This window comes from Podarcis tiliguerta (genome assembly GCF_965153285.1).
Source record: "Podarcis tiliguerta genome assembly, chromosome: 8".
NCBI classification, from domain to species: domain Eukaryota; kingdom Metazoa; phylum Chordata; class Lepidosauria; order Squamata; family Lacertidae; genus Podarcis; species Podarcis tiliguerta.
In genome coordinates this window covers 7,971,897-7,991,415 of record NC_139541.1, presented here as the reverse complement: position 1 = coordinate 7,991,415, position 19,519 = coordinate 7,971,897, and the positions used below count along the sequence as shown (strand labels likewise).

The 19,519-nt window shown below is 49.4% G+C and overlaps 1 protein-coding gene across 2 annotated transcripts in view; it reads right to left on the bottom strand.

The window, feature by feature from the left end:
- Positions 1-9,305: 9,305 nt before the first annotated feature.
- Positions 9,306-19,519, bottom strand: part of LOC310683629 (anoctamin-7-like) — a 33,957-nt gene continuing 23,743 nt past the window's right edge. The window contains exons 20-24 of one of the 2 annotated variants that reach the window (XM_083453833.1): positions 18,312-18,517; positions 15,039-15,181; positions 14,837-14,927; positions 14,039-14,201; positions 9,306-11,406 (exon numbers count right to left, since the gene is read on the bottom strand). In XM_083453833.1, coding sequence (XP_083309959.1) covers positions 11,375-11,406; positions 14,039-14,201; positions 14,837-14,927; positions 15,039-15,181; positions 18,312-18,517 — 635 coding nt within the window. In that variant the 3' untranslated portion in view covers positions 9,306-11,374. The remainder of the gene's footprint in view (positions 11,407-14,038; positions 14,202-14,836; positions 14,928-15,038; positions 15,182-18,311; positions 18,518-19,519) is intronic. The other variant, XM_083453834.1, reaches the window with a different exon arrangement.

Genomic DNA, 19,519 nt, shown 5'->3' with positions numbered 1-19,519 from the left:
GAATTCTAGTACAGGGGTACCTCAGGTTACATATGCTTCAGGTTACAGACTCCACTAACCCAGAAATAGTGCTTCAGGTTGAGAACAGCCGCAGCGCGGCGGCAGCAGGAGGCCCCATTAGCTAAAGTGGTGCTTCAGGTTAAGAACAGTTTCAGGTTAAGAACGGACCTCCGGAACGAATTAAGTACTTAACCCGAGGTACCATGGTATTAAAAAAGAAAGGACGTTTTCTCTCCACCTACTTCCTTGCACCTGCTCCTCTATCCGCCCAAATTGCCGAGATGACTTGTGTGCCTAGTGATTTGGCCTTTCTATATAAATGCACCACACAGCCCTGCTATTACGATTCGCTCCAATGGGAGCTTTGAGCCTCTTCCGTCCCCAGGAGGCTGTGAGATTCACCACATCTGGTGGAAATGAAAGCATGCAGGTTGCAACAGGTGACACCCTCATGTCAAGAGCCCCCCCCCCCAGTCACTGCCCTGCTCTGCTGCCTGCTCGCCTCTTGCCCAAAGAGCCCCTTTGCCTTCTGCAGGCAACAGGGTCTGGTGCTCTTGGCACAGCCAGACACGGCAACCGAGTGGGAGGAGAGGAGAGGGGCCCCTGCCTCCCCTTTACTGCCTGCCTTCTTAAATAAATAAAAAGAGATGACTCAGAATTAAATATAATTAGAGGAAAGCCTGTGTGAGACCCTCCTGATCCCTACCCCCAACAACCACCATAGAAGCCCTCCAAGGACAACTCCACAGCAGAAATTCTCAGACTCTTGCTAAGACAAATTAAGATCGCAGGTTTCAAACCCACATCAAAGACCCTGCAGGTTTCCCCTTTGAGTCAAGGATGACTCTCTCTGTGGGAAGGAGCTGGGATTCCCTAACAGGAAACTCAAGTGTCCCAGAGCAGAACTCTGCTGCTCTCCGGTGCTCAGAAAAGGAACAACAAGATGAGCACGTGGCGGGTTCTTGGCACACTTGATCTGCTGCCCTCCAGCATAGCTGTAGTTCAAACCATCTGGAGGGCATGAAGTTGGGAAAAACTGTTATAAACTGATGCTGCAGTGACTTGGAGATATGTATTTTGCCATTTGGCGCGCGCACACACACACGAAAGCTAACGCTGTTCTAGGCTGCAACAACAGAAGTCTAGTGTCTTGATCAAGGGAAGTCATAAAAGAATTAAGCAAAAACTGATTGTTAATGGGTTGAAGTGGAAAACGTAATGTTAGATTGTGTTAAGATAAACTACAGAACAAAAAAATTGAGAAAGAGGGAAAGGATTTGCTGAATTAGCTAATTTGAACTAGAATACAAAAAAGGGAGGTGTGAGGAAGTCGAGGAAATAAGTAAATGAAAGATAAAGATATGGAAACTGGATGTGTTTTTAAATGTTTTGGGGTTTTTCTTGTTGTTTTGATGTATTGTTCTTTCTTCTTTTTTTTCCTTTTTCCTTTGTATTTTTGCTGTTAAATTCTTTACTGTTCCCCCCTCTTTTTTTTCTTTTCTTTTTTTTCTGTAACTATAAAACTTTTAATAAATATCTTTAAAAAAAAAAAAAAAAAGATCAAGGGAAGTCATAGTCCCGCTCTATTCTGCCTTGGTCAGACCACACCTGGAGTCTTGGGTTCCATTCTGGGCACCACAATTTAAGAAGCATGTTGACAAACTGGGACCCCACACCCCAGGGAGCTGAGGAGCCAAGCGTAGAGTGCAGCAAGCAAATGCCAAGATGCTGCCAACTCCAGCTGGCATCTCCTGGAAGGGCAGGGCACCGGGAGCATCCCATGCTGGTGCCTCAACCTGCAACGGGCTCCCAGGACTCAGTTGAAGGCAGTGCTGTGACCAGCAGAATGAGGAAAGTGGGTCCTGTTTGGCTCTCCTGGCGTTTGGGATCATTAGCTTCCTGCCTCTCAGTAGTTCCTGTGGCCAGTGGCATAGCGTGGGTTGTCAGCACCCAGGGCAAGGCAAGTAATTTGCGCCCCCTAATCCGCGGCAAGGCAAGTAATTTGCGCCCCCCGCCCGCTGCACTGTCCCTCCCCCAGATAGTCCCTCGCTCTCTCTCCGCACCGCACCGCACGCCTGGCACCCTCCCCTCCACAGTGGGCGGCGACCCGGCGGCTCGGATCGGATTCGCACAGCCAGCACTGCAGTGAGAGAGAGAGAGTGAGCCAGGTAGGGGCAGAGAGCTGCGAGTGCGAGCGCGCCCCCCCCAGATGTTGCGCCCGGTGCGGCCGGCCCCCCCTGCACCCCCCACGCTACGCCACTGCCTGTGGCACTTTAAGCACCCAGAGCAGAGCTTTCCAAACTTTTCATGTTGGTGACACACATTTTAAGTCATTTGGCAAAACAGCAATTCAGTTTTATTAGCAAACCAGAGGTTAAACGTGCCCCTTTCCAGCCCCGGGAGGAGAGTTTGCGCAACACACCTACACACTGCGGCCGACACACTAACGTGCACAGCACAGAATTTGGAAAGCTCTGACCTAGACCCTTAAACCAAGTTGATAAACATTCCAGTGTCCATATAGACACTCTCCATGAAATGGCCATCTGTCAGGGATGCTTTAGCTGTGATCCTTGCATTGCAAGGGGGTGTCCAAATTACCCTTTGTGGGTGTCCTTCCAACTCTACAATTCTGTTTAATGGGCTCCAGTGTTTAATGCTGGCTGGAGACTTCTTTTCTGTCTAGGAAAAGCACCAGCTCTTCCTCCACAGCATTACCCAATCCCAAATTCTTCCACTGGTTATCCCGCTTCTACCACCACATGTTGACTGCTGATTTTGTATGGATGTTGCTAACTTCACTTGTTCATTTGTCAGTGCTCTGTGCAGCTCCCTGGCAGGGCTCCTTAATGCAGACTCCACAAGCAGCTGCATTCTTCAAGGCCAAAGGACGGCTGAATAGATCACATGCCACTAGACCTGGCAAGTTGTCTAGTGAACTGACAGCAGCCTGGCGTTTCAGGCTCCGACTCCCATCAGCCCCAGTTAATAGCTTTATCCATCCCCATCACTCGGTACTAGGATTTTGACAAACCAGCACAAATTGACTCCTTTTTGAAACAGCAGCAGCTAATCTTTCAGGCCACATTTGATGAATGCAGGCGGCGTAGACAGCACTTAAGACAAAAAAAACCAACCCAGCTAACAGCTTGACTGCATTTATCTGCTTTAAATTAAACTCTCCTTCCCCCCAGCCTCTCCACCTTTTCTTATTAATACATTTTCCTAAAACATCCTTTTTTCAGAGTACTTTTTCTCAGAACCATCTACCGTATAATTATCCACTACAGAAATACTCATTAAACCTTTCCATAAACCCTGGAATTTGTTTCAGCTGCAGCTTGAATGTCTAAGTTTCAAAATATGCATTCCAGATCTCAGGTTGATAACCAAGTATCAACACAAATCCACCACCCCCCTCCGTATATTTAGGGGTGCTTGGGGAAATACTCTAGAATGGGGATCCCAGGATACCTGCTGACCTTTCTTTCCTCCTCCCTTCTACCTGCACCCCCCCCCAAACGAAGGGCCCGATTCATGGGGAAGGACACTCACATTCAGGCAGGAGAGAACAAGTTACTAGACCTCAAGAAAGGTTTGGCTATGCTGGCCAAGAGGATTGGGGGGGGGGGGCTAAGAGAAGCCAATGGACTCGGGTGGCGCTGTGGGTTAAACCACAGAGCCTAGGGCTTGCCGATCAGAAGGTTGGCGGTTCGAAGCTCCTGTTGCTCAGCCCTGCTCTTGCCAACCTAGCAGTTCAAAAGCACCTGAAAGTGCAAGTAGATAGATACCGCTCCGGCATGAAGGTAAACAGCGTTTTCATGCACTGCTCTGGTTTGCCAGAAGCGGCTTAGTCATGCTGGCCACATGACCCGGAAGCTGTACGCTGGCTCCCTCGGCCAATAAAGCAAGATGAGCGCCGCAACCCCAGAGTCGTCTACGACTGGACCTAATGGTCAGGGGTCCCTTTACCTTTTGTTGTTGTTGTTGAGTCATTTAGTCATGTCCGACTCTTCGTGACCCCCTGGACCAGAGCACGCCAGGCACTCCTGTCTTCCACTGCCTCCCGCAGTTTGGTCAAACTCATGCTGGTAGCTTCGAGAACACTGTCCAACCATCTCGTCCTCTGTCATCCCCTTCTCCTTGTGCCCTCCATCTTTCCCAACATCAGGGTCTTTTCCAGGGAGTCTTCTCTTCTAAGAGAAGCCAATAAAGCCGGAAGCAGGGGAAACCACTCATTTTTTTTCCTGGGGAAGTATCAGGTTTTGACCCCCCCCCCCGGTTAAGCAGCCCCCCCCCCAACTAAACCCAGAAGTTCCCAGCTGGAGCAAACTAGGACCATAAGGACATCAAAGAAAGAGGGAGGCACAGAGAGAAAACCAGGGAGAGGCCCTGCCCACCTGCAGAGAAATAACTTTCTCAGTGTATCCTTAGCAGCACCCTTTTAAAATTAAAGGGGCTGCAGCCAGAGGGGCTCAACTGAGGAGATTTCACCCCTCCCATATCCAAGAATCTCCTGAGGAGTCTGCTGATTCTGCAGAGAGGAGGAGGCATGTTCTGCTCCAGCACCACATCAAAGAGACAGTCGGTCAGTGAGTCGGTCAGTCAGTCAGTGTGTCGGAGAGAGATTGTGTGTTTAGATAAGGTTGCTGCTAAGAGCAGCTGCAGACACTCAGTGCGGTTTGGCATTCATTTATGCTTAGGCTCATTTAGCTCTGTATATAGTTGTGTTTTATAGTTGTAGATAGAATAAAGAAGATATTCTACAGAGCTGCTCTCTGCTAGACTCTGCTGTACTCTGCTGTGTGACGACTATCTACTTGTGGAAGTGAATCCGGTGCTCACAACTCTAAGCTGTGAGTCCACAGCACTTTGACCTGTTCCTGTGCAGAAGGTGGTCTCTGGAAGTGCTACCCAGCTCCCCTAGCCCAGTCGGGGCTGAAGTGGATGAGTCCAGTTAGTGGCACTGGCTCAAGGGCGATGCTGACATCAACTTGAACCAGAAGTGCCACCTTTTTCTAATGGGGGGGGGTGCTCTCTGCCTTTAACAGCAATGGGGGGACATCAACAGGTGAAGCTGCAGGGGGCGGGGAAAGGAAGCCAGACCACGTGAAATTCTACCTGCCAAACAGCAGTTAAAGCTGTAGGAACTGCTGTCTCTAAAAATGCTGGCAACATGTAAAGAGAGAAAGGAGAGGGTGTCTTTGTGCACCCACAGAGAGCTTTTCGTCAGGCCTCCTTGTAGGGTTCGGGGTGTGAGTGCCTGCTCCGTGCTACAGCTCTGCTGAACTCCCTTCAGTTACACTACAATTAGAGGTGCAGAATCTCCGACTGCTTTTTCATTGGGGTGTGTGCTCCCAGGGATGTGACCTTTAAAGCCCTATGTGGCCTAGGACCCACGTACCTACGGGACCGCCTCTCCTGGTATGCCCCGCAGAGGACCTTAAGGTCAACAAATGACATCATTTTGGAGGTCCCAGGTCGCAAGGTGGTTAGATTGGTCTCAACTAGGGCCAGGGCCTTTTCAGTAGTGGCCCCGACTTGGTGGAATGCTCTGTCACAAGAGACTAGGGCCTTCTGGGATTTGACATCTTTCTGCAGGGCCTGCAAGACAGAGCTGTTCTGCCTGGCTTTTGGTTTGGACTCAGTCTGACCCTTATGTCTCCCTCCCCTTTTGGTTTTGATCTGTGGGCTACTTTTAAAATGAGGCTGCATTTTAAATTGCATTTTAACCTGTATTTTAAATTGGTTTCCCCCCCTATTATGTTTTTACTGTAATTTTACTGGTGTTAGCTGCCCTGAGCCTAGCTGAGGGCGGGGTATAAATAAAATTTATTATTATTATTATTATTATTATTATCCAGGGGGCGGGGCAGGGGAGACCGGAGAGTGAGTGGGATTGCCATGTGACCAAGGAAAACAGCCAGGTCTGCTCTTGTGCCTTTCGTAGTAATTTGAACTCATCAGCATTTTTGTGTTCTCTCTTTCTGCAAGGAAATTTCCAGAATATAATGAGTGCTTGTATGTTAGTTTCCCCAATATCTGCAGATTTCTGCACCCTTTACCCTAATATGCACATTTTTGAATAACTGCGCTGAAAAATGTGGTTTCGGGTTGTGTTTGGAGGCGGCACGTCTGTATTCACAGGAGGACTGCGCCAAATTGCTCCCTAGAAAGGGCAACTCGCCCTTTCATCTTTTGATCGCCCGCCCCCAGTCAGTGTCCTTTCCCCACCCAGAGGTGCAGAGCAGGTGTTGGAAGCAACTGGTATGGAGCTGGCATGGGGTGAGTGGGTGCACTCTTGATGCCCTCAGGAGACCCCTTGGCAGCTTTGCCCTTCCTTCTGTGGCCTGATGTCCTCTGCTCCACTCCCTCCTTTCGGATGGATTTAGATGAGTAAGAGATGGTATTTTATTAATTATTCTTCCTCTTTTCACTTGTGTGGGAAGGCAAATATCTATTCCAGCAGAGAAAATCACCACCTGTGCACAGGTTATCTCTAGAAGCTTTTAGACAAGGCTGCGTAATTTTCTAGATTAAACAATAAGGCTGCCATACACCAGGATTTTCCTGGACATTACTGGGAATTGACGGCTGGGGGGAATTTCTGAAAGGTGGCACTTTGTCCGTGATCTTAGGCAAGTCAATCGAAAAATCGAAATCACGTTTTTTGGCGCTATTTTAAATAAAAGCTCAACAACTTTGGGGTTTGCCTAAAACAAGCTCAACCGCTTTTGGGGTGTCCTGGTTTTTACTTTTTGAAATGTGGCAACCCTAACATGGATGCTTAGGCAGACTTTGAATATCTATCTCTGAGTTTGAGTTAAATTAGGTAGCCTGGAGCATTCTTCCTCAACTATTTTTCTCCTGTCCATCTTTGAAAAGATCAAAAATGAAAACAAAAACTGCCTCTAAAAAGGAAAAAATAGAAAACTGCCTGATTACTTCACTGTGGGGAAAAGGAAGGGTTTCTTGAGCAACAGTGCCATCTAGTGCCCCCAAATTCTAAACACTGGTGAATTTAAACAATGGAAAAACACACCTCTGGCTCCACCACCCCCAAATCCGTTTAAATTCCTTCGGAAAGAGAGAGGAAAAACAACACAAGAATTGCTCAGAAATGTACCTTTGTTATCCATCTTGCAATAATTTTTATTTTTATTTTTAAAGAAAGGTCCCTGACTGGGCCTGTAACCTTTATTGGGATGGTAATAATTTAACTCAGAAAAGGCTAAAGCTTTAAAGTTCACTCACCTGAGACTGGAGAAATAAATTGTTTAACCAATTATGTTTTTAATGTTTGATGCCATATTGTGTTTTAATTTGTTGTAAGCCGCCCAGAGTGGCTGGGGTAACCCAGTCAGATGGGTGGCATAATAATAATAATAATAATAATAATAATAATAATAATAATAATAATAATAATAAAAAATAAATAAATAAATAAATATTTTCCTACTTACAAAAATCGACCCAATAAATTATGGGATGGGGGAGAACAGGAGGGGCCTCTCCCCTCCCCATTGGCTGTTTCAGGCATTGGATTCCAGAAGCTCAGATTTGCTGGCGCAGTCATTTCCTTCCGTGTTCACTGATCTGTACCGGTTTTCAGAAGAGGATGCAGTGGGGAGGATTTCTCCAGTACTAGAGAGGGAAGCCACAGCTCCAAGCTTCTGCCAGCTGAGATTCCACTCCCCACCTCCCTGCCACTGCAATCCCTTTTGCAAACCCACCATTACCTGTTTTGTGCCCCTGGAGAGGACAGCTCTACCTGTCCCCAGTTCCTGTAACAGCTGGAGAACCACTACCACCCCCCTATCTGATGCCTGGTTCCCTGCGGGCATCTCTGTGTCCGCTGTGGCTCAGCAGAAGCGCACCTGCTCTGCATGCAGAAGGTCTCCGGTTTGATCCCCATCACCACCCACAGGTAGGATGGGGAATGTTCCCTGCCTGAAACCCTGGAGCAGGCATAGGCAAACTGGGCCCTCCAAATGTTTTTTGAGACTACAATCCCCAGCATCCCTGACCGCTGGTCCTGTTAGCTAGGGAGGATGGGAGTTGTGGTCTCAAAACATCTGGAGGGCCGAGTTTGCCTATGCCTGCCCTGGAGAGTCATTGCCGCCATTTAGTGCTGCCAAGGCTGAGCCAGAAGGACCAACTGTCTGAACTGGCACAAGGCACCTTCCTGTTTGACAAAGCAGCCGTGCCAGGACAGGGAGAAGAGTTAAGAGCCTCGGACACAACAGCACCAGGTTGATGAACTATATTGAATTGATAGAAAAGACTGACAAAATCCGACACCAGGGAGAAGAGACAGTGGAAGAAGATTGGAAATTTTTAAAACATTATTTAGTATAACATTGTATAATTAAGGAATGTTGGGAGATGGTGGAATGAATTTATATGACTTTAGTTGAAATATGATAAGGACTTAAGATTTTAGGATTTAAGGGTTTAAGATTTAAGGTTCTTTTTTTCCTCTTTATTAGATTGAAGTATAGATAATTTTAAAGATGTTGACGGGAAGATAAGGTTAAAATGGATTAAGATAATTAAATGATAGTAAGCAGTGAAAGATGGAAAGAATTTGCTGACATAATTATTAACTGGAATACAAAAAAGGGAGGTGGGAGGAGGTCGAGGAAATAAGTCATTGAAGGATAGAATTGTGAAAAATGGAAGGGTTTTTAAATCTTTTTGTTTTTTCTCTAGTGGGGTGGAGGTGTTGTTGTTTTTTTGCTTTTTTGATGTATTTTTAAATTTTTCTTTAATTTTTTCTCTCTTTTATATATATACTGTGTTTTTTCTTTTTTCTTTTCCTTCTGTAATTATAAAACTTTTAATAAATATCATTTTAAAAAAAAAGACAAAGCAGCCGTGCCGAAGCAACTCTGCACATGCTCAGTTGTCGCCGATTGCTCCATCTGTTTCAAACCAGACTTGGCTCAGCCTGACGCAGCGACGGGGGAAGTCACTGAATCTCAACTGCGTCGTCATTCCTGACCACAAGCCAAGCTGGAGTCTGGCAACATCTGGAGGGGCACAGCTGTGCCGTGTGCTGCATCCTCCAAGCCATTTGACTGGGCCAAGGCTGCTTGTTGGCTTGTCTTCAAACCTTCCCTCCCCTGGAGGCTCACAGAGGGTGGTGGTGGTGATGAACGAGAGAACAGAGTGGACCCCCCCTCTTTTCTGAGCCCCTCCTGGGTAAGACTCCCCTTGGAAGGGAAACTTGACCCCCTCAGGGACAAAAATGCCTGGGGAGAAGCTCTGCCCCTGCTTTCCTGGCCCCACCAAGAACGCACGCGGTTATTCCACATTTTATTCATTCTCCTGTGTGATATACAGAACGTGGGGCAATTCTGGCTGCCGCTGGAGGGTGGGGGAGAGAGAGAGAGACCATGCAGGAAGGGGGGGTTCACACTGGGCAGCAATAATCGTGCATGGCATGCAGCATGCCCCACCCTCCCAGATCATCATCAGCAAGGGCACACCCCTCCCCTCCTACAATCTGCAGCCCCATATCTCACAGGCTCCTGACTTGGAGCTGAAAGGGGGTTTTGTGGCAGGAAAGGGGCTCTTCCAGGAACCTAAGCCCAGCTCATTTGCAAGGCAAGAACAACAATGGAGGGTTCATCTCCATTCCCCTCCAGCTTTTCTGCAACCTGCCAGAGGAGAGGGAGGGGAGGAAGAGGAAGAGGAATTGGTGGCTTTGAGTTCACATAAAACCCGCCAGCCAGCGAACCAACAATCTCCAGTGCCAGGGCAGGCTGGCTGTGGCTCCCTTCCTCGCCTGAAGTTTCGAGGTTTCCTTTTTGGCCCTCCTGTGCCAGCTGCTGCCAGGGCTGCCCTTCTCGGTCCCTCTGCTCCTCTGATGAAAATGTCCCTTGCCTGCAGCTCCAGCTGCCTGGGAAGGCCTGGGTGACACTCAATGGTCAGCCTGACTTCCAGAGTCCTTCCGGACCAGCCCAACCACAGGATCAGCGGACACAGAATGCTCGGTGTAGACTTGGCTTCAAATTCCCTGCTTAGCCACGATGCTCGCAGAGGGTCCTCTGCTTGAGGGTCCTTCGGCACGCTGGAGGCGTTGCTTTTCCACAATCAGGAGGGCGTGGGATTAAGATGGTAGTTCCGCACAGCCCCAGATGTGGCACCGAGAGGCTGAACAGAAACCAGAGCAAGAAACCACAAACAGCAGGAAGCTTCTAACTCAAGGCAAAGGAGCCCCTCTTCCGAGCCTCACTTGCACTTTGCGAGTCCAGAAAGGCCAGGTGTTGGTGGGGACGCGAGCAAAGAAGACACAGGAACGCGACAATTCAACAGCCACGTTGTGTGGGTGCACCGTAAAAAGTGAGTCAGCTGATGATGCTCTTGTGGAATGCGCCCAGTGTTTCTGTTTGAGGAGGGGCCCTACTTCCAACCTCCTTCCACTTCCTCGCTTCCCCTTGGGCAAGATCGAAACAGGAACAATATTCAGCTGTGCGCACTCTGAAGCTCTGCTGCACCTCGAGGATTTCTGCATGCATGGGTATGGCCCTCAATGCTCCCGGGAGAACACCGTTCCTGCTAGTTAAGGGCATCCCTTCCACAAACCCCTGAGAAGGGAAGTGCAGGCAGGTGAGCAAAACAGCACATTCGCTCAGTTTTGCAGCAGGGACGGCGTTTCCACAGATCTTAACACGGAAAGCGTGAGTTCTCGAAGCAGCCCGTGGCGGCGGGAATGGCTGCTCCACAAAGACACTGGATTGATATCGCAGACACAATCCCTCTTATCAGGGATCTGTGGTAGAAACCCTCCGCAGAGGACCTTGCCTGCAAAAGTGCAACCCCGGCCTCCTCTCTCCTTGGCCCAGGAGACGCTGCTGCCGAAACGCCCGCTCCTGTCCTCAAGTGAAACAAAGGCTTCTGGGAGACAATGGCCCTGGGAAGGAGGGGGCCACGCAAGCCAGCCTGTCCTCCAAGCCGTCAGAAGAAGGATCAGCCCTCCCCTTTGGGGTTGGAAAGGAACTCGGGTGGGGAAATTGTTGGCGGTGCCATTTCCACAGTCTCCCTGCGGTCCATCTCTGAGGAGCAGGGAAAAGGTCAAGAGGGGAAGGCGAAGAGAGGCTAGGCAGGAGGGCCTCAGGACAGCCACGGAAGCAAAGTGGCCCTCATTGTAGCAGTGGCGGGGGGTGCAAAGGGCATGCAACCCTCCTCACCCCACAAGTCCAGCCTCTCTTGCCCACCTTCCTGGTCCTTGAAGGGGCCACGAGACTCTTGGCTGAGTTTGTGCCAGTGATGGAGCCCTCTAGGAATCCTTCCTCTATTGCCTTGGCTGAGCCTCCTCTTCAACAGAGCTGATGTGTGTGGTCAGAAGTGGCTGCACCTGCGGGGGGCGCTAGTTCACGCTGCTGGGTAAAAGGCTGCTTGCTGTATTGGGAGGAGGAAAAGGAGGAAGAGGTAATAATAACAGTAGCCACAAATATGTAAAAGCAGGGCAGCGGGCTCAGAGGTTTGTGGGAACCAAGAGCGGCGGTCGGGGGACAAAAAGGAAAGTTTCTTTTTCTTTTTCTGACCAATTGGGATGGGGCGCTTTCAGGTTTCTGCCAGAAGCCGTTCCAAGGCTGGATCTACACTGACCTGTTTAACATTATTAGAACGATATTAGATCTATCGTTCTAAAATGTCACAGGACATACTTGTGAATTAGAGCATTTTTTGCCTTGGTTTCCCCCCCGTCAAAACACTGTCTCCCTCCTGCTGGCTGCTCTGGTGTCACATTTTAATAACGCATTACGAGTGTTAAAAGTAGGATGTAATGTGTCCATATATGTTATCAAAGCAATTCCTTAACTCTTCCTTAACGTTAAAAACAGTGAGTGTAGATCCGCCCCAAAGCACAGAGGCCAGGGCAGCTTCCAAATGTTGCAACTGCGACTCCAAGCTGCGTCCCTGAGCATTGGCCATGCTGGTTGAGGGGACTGACAGGAACTGGGAGTCCAGCCTCACTTGGAGGGTGCCATTTTGGCTGCCTGTGGGTTCTGTGGCTCTTATTTCCGTTGGACAAAACCCTCCTCACCCTGGTTCCTGCTTAGCTGGTCACCCAGGGCTCAGCCTTGGCATCAAGAAATAGGTCCTGGGGCCCAGCACTCTCAGACTCTGCTTAAGTGAAGACCAGCCTCCGAGGGGAAGGGGGATCCTCACACAAGAGGGCCAGAACCACTTGAATTGAACAACCTAAATTTGTTGCCATACCAAGAAATCACAACTGCAAAAGAGTGATGGTTTGGCAGCAGTGAGTAGGGGGGCAGTGACCCTGAGATGTGGCTGGGTTGCAGATGGAGGACGGTGTCTCATGGACCAAGTGCCACTGAGGCACGGCGGTTCCATGTGACACAGCCAGTGTGGGAGCGGGCCAACATGCCCACACCCAGCACAAGGTCACTGGGCCACACGAGACAGTCGTGGCTGGGAATGGATGACCACGCTGCCACGGAGAAGAAACAATTTGTGGGATGGCCTGGAACACAACACCGGACACACCACAGCATGACAACACAGATGGCGCACAGCTACCCAGTAACAGGGGCAGGGCTTAGTTTCAGAAAGGGAAACAGGGATTGCCAGCTGCCAACTGCAGGCCCACCCCCTGCCCAGGCACGGAGGGGCTTCTCTTGCAGAGATGCAAGAGGATTCTGTGGGCAGCGGATTCGTGGCTATGCCAGTCCCCAGAAGGCCCCGAGACTCCAGCATGTGGCCTCCCAGGTGCTCCTCAGCCTTGTCCTGATTCCTTGTCGCCTCTCATGCAACGAGGAGGAGTGAGAATTGGTCAGGAAGGCACAGGAGGGGAGGGCGGGGCAAAGGGGCTCCCCGCCCCTATCCAACCTCTCTCTTTCTCTTCTCTCAGGCCCAAAGAGTCTCCAACTCTTCCACAACTGTGGGAGTGTAGCAAATACGCAGAAATAAGTTCTGGTTTTGTCGGCCGCACCTCCCGGTGGAGAGGCCCCAGCCCCTTGCCCTGGATGTGCCGAGAGCAAAGGCAATGCACTCTGCCTATGCCCAGAGGTGCTCTTTTCTCTGGACATCCTACCAAGCCTCCACCCAACCCTATTGGGTGGACATTTTCCCACCTTCGCCGCATCAAGCAGTTGGTCCCTTACCTTTCCCGCCCCGACCTGGCCACAGTGATCCATGCGATGGTCGCCTCCAGGCTTGACTACTGTAATTCACTCTACGTGGGGCTGCCCTTGAAGCTGTCCCAGAAACTCCAGCGGGTGCAGAATGCTGCAGCGAGGCTCCTCACGGGGTCTCTGCCATGGGAGCATATTCACCCAGTGCTTTTCCAGCTGCACTGGCTCCCGGTGGAATACAGGGTCAGATTTAAGGTGCTGCTTTTGACCTTTAAAGCCCTTCACGGCCTAGACCCTCATACCTACGGGACCGCCTCTCCCGGTATGCCCCACGGAGGACCTTAAGGTCCATAAATAGCAACACCCTAGAGGTCCAGGGCCCTAAGAGAGTTAGATTAGCCTCAACCAGAGCCAGGGCTTTTTCAGCACTGGCTCCAGCCTGGTGGAACGCTCTGCCTCATGAGACCAGGGCCCTGCAGGATCTGATTTCTTTCCGCAGGGCCTGTAAGACAAGAGTTGTTTCGCCAGGCCTTTGGCTTGGAATCAACTTGATCCCCTTCCCCTCTAACCTTTTTCCTTTCTCCTTCTGTGATGAGGCTGTGTTTTAATGTTGTATTTTAATCTTCTTTTAAAGTTGTATTCATTCAACTTGTTTTTATTATTGGTCGTTAGCCGCCCTGAGCCCAGCCTGGGGTATAAATAAAATTTATTATTATTTTTATTATTATTATAATGAATGGGGAGCAAGGACCAAGAGCGGACCTCGCCTCCTCACAAGGCAACATGTTTGGGAGTGGTTGGAGCAGGCTGGGTTTGTGTGGAGGAATCCCCTCCTGCAGACCCCACCTCTGCGCTCTGCTCCTGCTCCTGGGTTTCTGGTCTTGCAACAAGAAGACGGCACGGACAGGCAGGTGCTTCTTTTGCAAACTGACCTGGTGAGGGGGAGGAGTCGCCACTCACCGTCAGCAGCACATCCTGGTTGTCAGCCAGAGCCTGCTTGGCCAGGTAGCGTTCCCGCTTGATCTTCACCTCCAGGGACTTGGGGACGTCTGGGACCAGCCAGTCAATGAGGCGCAGGCAGAAGAAGACCACATGCTGGGGGCCGGGAGGAAAGTCTCTTTGTGACGCTCAGCCACAAGCCGGTGTGCATTATTCTCCCCATGCCACAGATGGGAAAACTGAGGCTTGGTTCGAAAGGGGATGCCACTCGGGCTACTCTGATCAGCAATTTAAGATGGAACTCCTGCCAGAGCGGTACCTATTTATCTACTTGCACTTTGATGTGCTTTCGAACTGCTAGGTTGGCAGGAGCAGGGACTGAGCAATGGGAGCTCACCCCGTCGCGGGGATTCGAACCGCCGACCTTCTGATCGGCAAGCCCTAGGCTCTGTGGTTTAACCCACAGCGCCACCCGTGTAAATAGTCATAAATACAGCCACTTGCCCCAGGCAGGACACCAACTTCATTTCCCCCCACTTATCAGTGCCAGCTGCCCTTCCGCTAGCCCTACCATGTGCTTATGTCCCCTCAGCCCCATACTGAGTCAAACCCTTGGGTCCACCTGCCTCTGTGCTGCCTACACGGACTGGGAAATCTCTCCGGGATTTCAGGCAGGCAAGTTTCCCCCCCAGCCCGACCTGGAAATGCTGCCGGCGGGGCTCGAACCCGGGGCCCTCTGCATGCAGGGCGGCTGCCCTACCACTAAGCTACACCCCTCTCAAGACGCTCACCTCGAAGGCGATGATGAAGCCCAGGCGGATGGCAAGCAGCTTCCAATAGAAGAGAGTATGGCTCCCATGGGGGTCGCGGAAGGCCTTGTACCTGGGAGGGGAGATGCCATTTCCGTGGGTCAACAGGGCTGGGCGTGCATGTGTGTGCCAGGATGCATTCCCTGGGGCTGTGCGGGGGGGGGGGTGAGGTCTCTGCTCTCACCGGCACATGGTGTGGTTGCTGTCCACGAAACTGGGTGGGGCGTAGGCCAGGGTGAAGTTCACGTAGCCGCGCAGGTGGGTGTCATACTCGTATTGGTACAGGAGGCGAGGGAGGAAGTCCGACGTGAAGGCAATGAGGAAGGCCTGTGGGGAGACAAGGAGACTCATATGGGGGGGGGAGATGGGTGATCTATGTAGGGGTACAAATAACCAGAGTGTGGGGGTCAGGTGGGATTGCTATGAGGATCAAGGGAAGTAATAGTGCCACTGTATTCTGCTCTGGTCAGACCTCACCTGGAGTACTGTGTCCAGTTCTGGGCACCACAGTTCAAGAAGGACACTGACAAACTGGAACGTGTCCAGAGGAGGGCAACCAAAATGGTCAAAGTCCTGGAAACGATGCCTTATGAGGAACAGCTAAGGGAGCTGGGCATGTTTAGCCTGGAGAAGAGGAGGTTAAGGGGTGATATGATAGCCATGTTCAAATATATAAAAGGATGTCACATAGAGGAGGGAGAAAGGTTGTTTTCTGCTGTTCCAGAGAAGCGGACACGGAGCAATGGATTCAAACTACAAGAAAGAAGATTCCACCTAAACATTAGGAAGAACTTCCTGACAGTAAGAGCTGTTCGACAGTGGGATTTGCTGCCAAGGAGTGTGGTGGAGTCTCCTTCTTTGGAGGTCTTTAAGCAGAGGCTTGACAACCATGTCAGGAGTGCTCTGATGGTGTTTCCTGCTTGGCAGGGGGTTGGACTCGATGGCCCTTGTGGTCTCTTCCAACTCTATGATTCTATGATTCTATGATTATGAAAGATGGAGCAAGCCATTTGTGTCAGCAATGAAAGCATTGCGTTGACTGGGTTTGATTCATTGACAAGTTTCTGATCGATTCCCACAAGCCTCTGCACCTGACAGGCATGTATAAGCATTCTAAACACAGGCCAGTTGCTTCACCGGGCATCCTCAGTACATAAAGATAGTAGGCTACTTTGATGTAGTTTGTTAATCTTTAGATTGATCTTGGCGCTGTGGGTTAAATCACAGAGCCTAGGACTTGCCGATCAGAAGGTCGGCGGTTCGAATCCCCGCGATGGGGTGAGCTCCCGTTGCTTGGTCCCTGCTCCTGCCAACCTAGCAGTTCGAAAGCACGTCAAAGTGCAAGTAGATAAATAGGTACCGCTCCGGCAGGAAGGTAAACGGCGTTTCCGTGCGCTGCTCTGGTTCACCACAAGCAGCTTAGTCATGCTGGCCACATGACCCGGAAGCCGTACGCCAGCTCCCTTGGCCAATAAAGCGAGATGAGCACTGCAACCCCAGAGTCGGCCACGACTGGACCTAATGGTCAGGGGTCCTTTACCTTTACCTTAAGGGCCAGGAAGAGAGTTCACAAGGAGATGGCAAATACTCTTTCCTTGCCATCCTTCCTTTCCTGCCTGTTTATGACCTCCAGGGTTTTGCTGAATGCATTCCTCTAGTCCTGTTTACTCTGAACTATGTATGCATGCTCAAGTAGGAAATTAGCTCTTTGTAGTTTTAACTTTGACTTTGTCCCACATGGTTTTTTTTTGAAATGTTCAGAGGAATCTGATTGGTTCTTACAAACACTGTAAAAAGTTCTTTTGTGAATAAAACGACCTGGGCCAAGAGGTGGACAGAATTATTGTTGGCACTCCTTCCAGAGTCTTGCTGGTCAAGTCTCGTGTGTATTTTATTAATCAGAGTCAAACCTTCCTTGCTTTGGGAACGCTACAGATCTAGGGGCCCTGTCACACCTCAAGGGGCAGCTAGGACCCTGCGAATGCTGGGAACGACTCACAGATCCTGAGCCCTTACTCTTGCAGCCTGGCTGCCCAGGTCCCACAGAAGTCAGAGAGTTTTCATAGAAAACCAGACAGACTCAACTTCCTGCCATGCAAATCATCCCCCTGCCTAATCAGGACTTGGGTAACATGAAGATATTCACTTGGCACCACTCTTCCCACCACTGTCAGCCAGAAGAAAATTAAGAGCTGTGAAATCGGTTATGATACACTGGGCAAAAGATTTTGGATATAATATACAGCTAAAAGAATGGGAGAGGTTGTGGAAAGAAAGAATAAAATTTACAGCATGTATTGCTTTGAAAGAGAATATGATGAAAATGATGTACAGTGGTACCTTGCAAGACGAATGCCTCGGAAGATGAAAAGCTCGCAAGACGAAAGAGTTTTTCGTTTTCTGAGTTGCTTCGCTAGACGGATTTCCCTATGGGCTTGTTTCGCAAGACGAAACGTCTTGCGCCTTTTTTTAAAAACCGCCAGTGCATTCCTACGGGAAACCGTCAATACACAGCCGTGCTTCGCAAGACGAAAAAATTCACAAGATGAAAAAACTCGCAGAACGAATTAATTTCATCTTGCGAGGCACCACTGTATAGATGGTATATTACACCTGTGAAATTAGCTAAAATGTATATGACAAGTAATAAATGTTGGAAATGTAAAGAAAAAGAAGGATCATTTTATCATATGTGGTGGGAATGTAAGAAAGTAAAAAACCTCTGGGAAATTATACATAACGAGATGAAGGAGATGTTGAAATATACAATTTTTAAAAGACCAGAAGCATTTTTTCCTTGGTATTATAAGTGAGAACATTAATAGATAGGACATTAAACTGTTTTTATACGCAACAACAGCGACAAAAAATAATAATATGGAAATCAGAAATGGAAGCAAGAAGAAATACTGACAAAAGAAGAATGGCAGACGAAATTAATGGACTACGCAGAATTGGACAAAATGACAGGAAGGATTCTATATCTGCGGGACCAGAGATTCACAGAAGATTGGAAGAAATATAGGTATTATTTGAAGAGCAACTGTAATCAACAAATTACATTACTAGGACTACAAGAAGTTTTGTAAGGAGGAATAAATGAAATATTACAAAGAAGAAAAAGAAGAGAGATATTAGTTATGATATTTAAATGTAATAGTGAAAGTAAGAAATGCAAAATTAAGTGGAAAAGATTGGAAAATGTTCAGATATGATTGATGGAAGTCAAAAAAATTGAATAACTCTGCTTCCAACTCTGCTATTCTATGCTTCTGTGACAAAATGCTTTTCCTCTTGGGCTTCTGCAGCCCCCACCAGCAGCCACTTGTCTTGGACTCGGCTTGGGGTCCAGCTGCTTTGGGGGGTGGGGCTGCTGGGTGGAGAAGCCCCCTGCCCCAAGCTCTGAGCTTTGTGGGTTCATGGGTAGGGTGGGGTATTGAGTTCCTTCCGGACTCACGTTGACGATGACGGAGATCTGGGCCAGGACATCCAGGATGAAGAACCAGACGCTGATGTCTTGGGCGCGCTCGGCCACGGGGCGCCGATACTCACAGGCGAACTTCTGGGCATCCAGGCGGATCTCGACCCAGTTGTTGAGCAGGGCGAAGAGCGGAGCCAGAGGGAAGGCAGCCACGAAAATGGTGATGAAGCCAAACTGGAGCACTGAGGGAGAGCAGGGAAGCTCATCAGGGTTAGAGCGACAAGCCTCCCTAAAGGAAGGGGGCAGAATAGAGGCTGGCATTGGCGGCCCCTGATATACAGCTCCGAGCTGGAGCTGGGGTAGCAGAAGGAGAACGGAGCGATCTCCACTTCCCTGTGGTGGGATTGCTATGAGGGGGTGGCCGCTGAGACCACATAACACCTACATTGGCGCTCAGTACATTTCCGAGCACAATTCAAAGTGTTGGTGTTGACTTTTAAAGCCCTAAACGACCTCGGCCCAGTATACCTGAAGGAGCGTCTCCACCCCCATCGTTCTGCCCGGACGCTGAGGTCCAGCGCTGAGGGCCTTCTGGCGGTTCCCTCATTGTGAGAAGCAAAGCTACAGGGAACCAGGCAGAGGGCCTGCTCGGTAGTGGCGCCCGCCCTGTGGAACGCCCTCCCATCAGATGTCAAAGAGATAAACAACTTCCTGACATTCAGAAAACATCTGAAGGCAGCCCTGTTCAGGGAAGTTTTTAATGTGTGACATTTTAGTGTATTTTTGGTCTTTGTTGGAAGCTGCCCAGGGTGGCTGGGGAGGCCCAGCCAGATGGGCGGGGTACAAAGAATAAATTATTATTATTATTATTATTATTATTATTATTATTATTATTATTATTAAAAATGAAGCAAGCCATTGTGTCAGCGATGAAAGCATTGCTTTGACTGGGCTTGGGTCATTTGACATGAGTTCTGATTCAATCCCACAAGCCTCTGCACCTCTGCCCATTTTCTCTCTGCCTGACAGTCACCTATAGAGCATTCTACACAGACCGTTTGTTCACCAGGCATCCTGGGCCATAAAGATAGACGGTAGCTTTGATGTAGCTTTTGTTAATCCTTAGGCCAGGAGGAAAGTTCCTGGAAGTGGTAAATGCCTATCTTTCTCTTTCCTGTTTACTGCCTGTTTATGACCTCCGGGGTTTTCTAAATGCATTCCTCCTTGATTCCTGTTTTATTTAC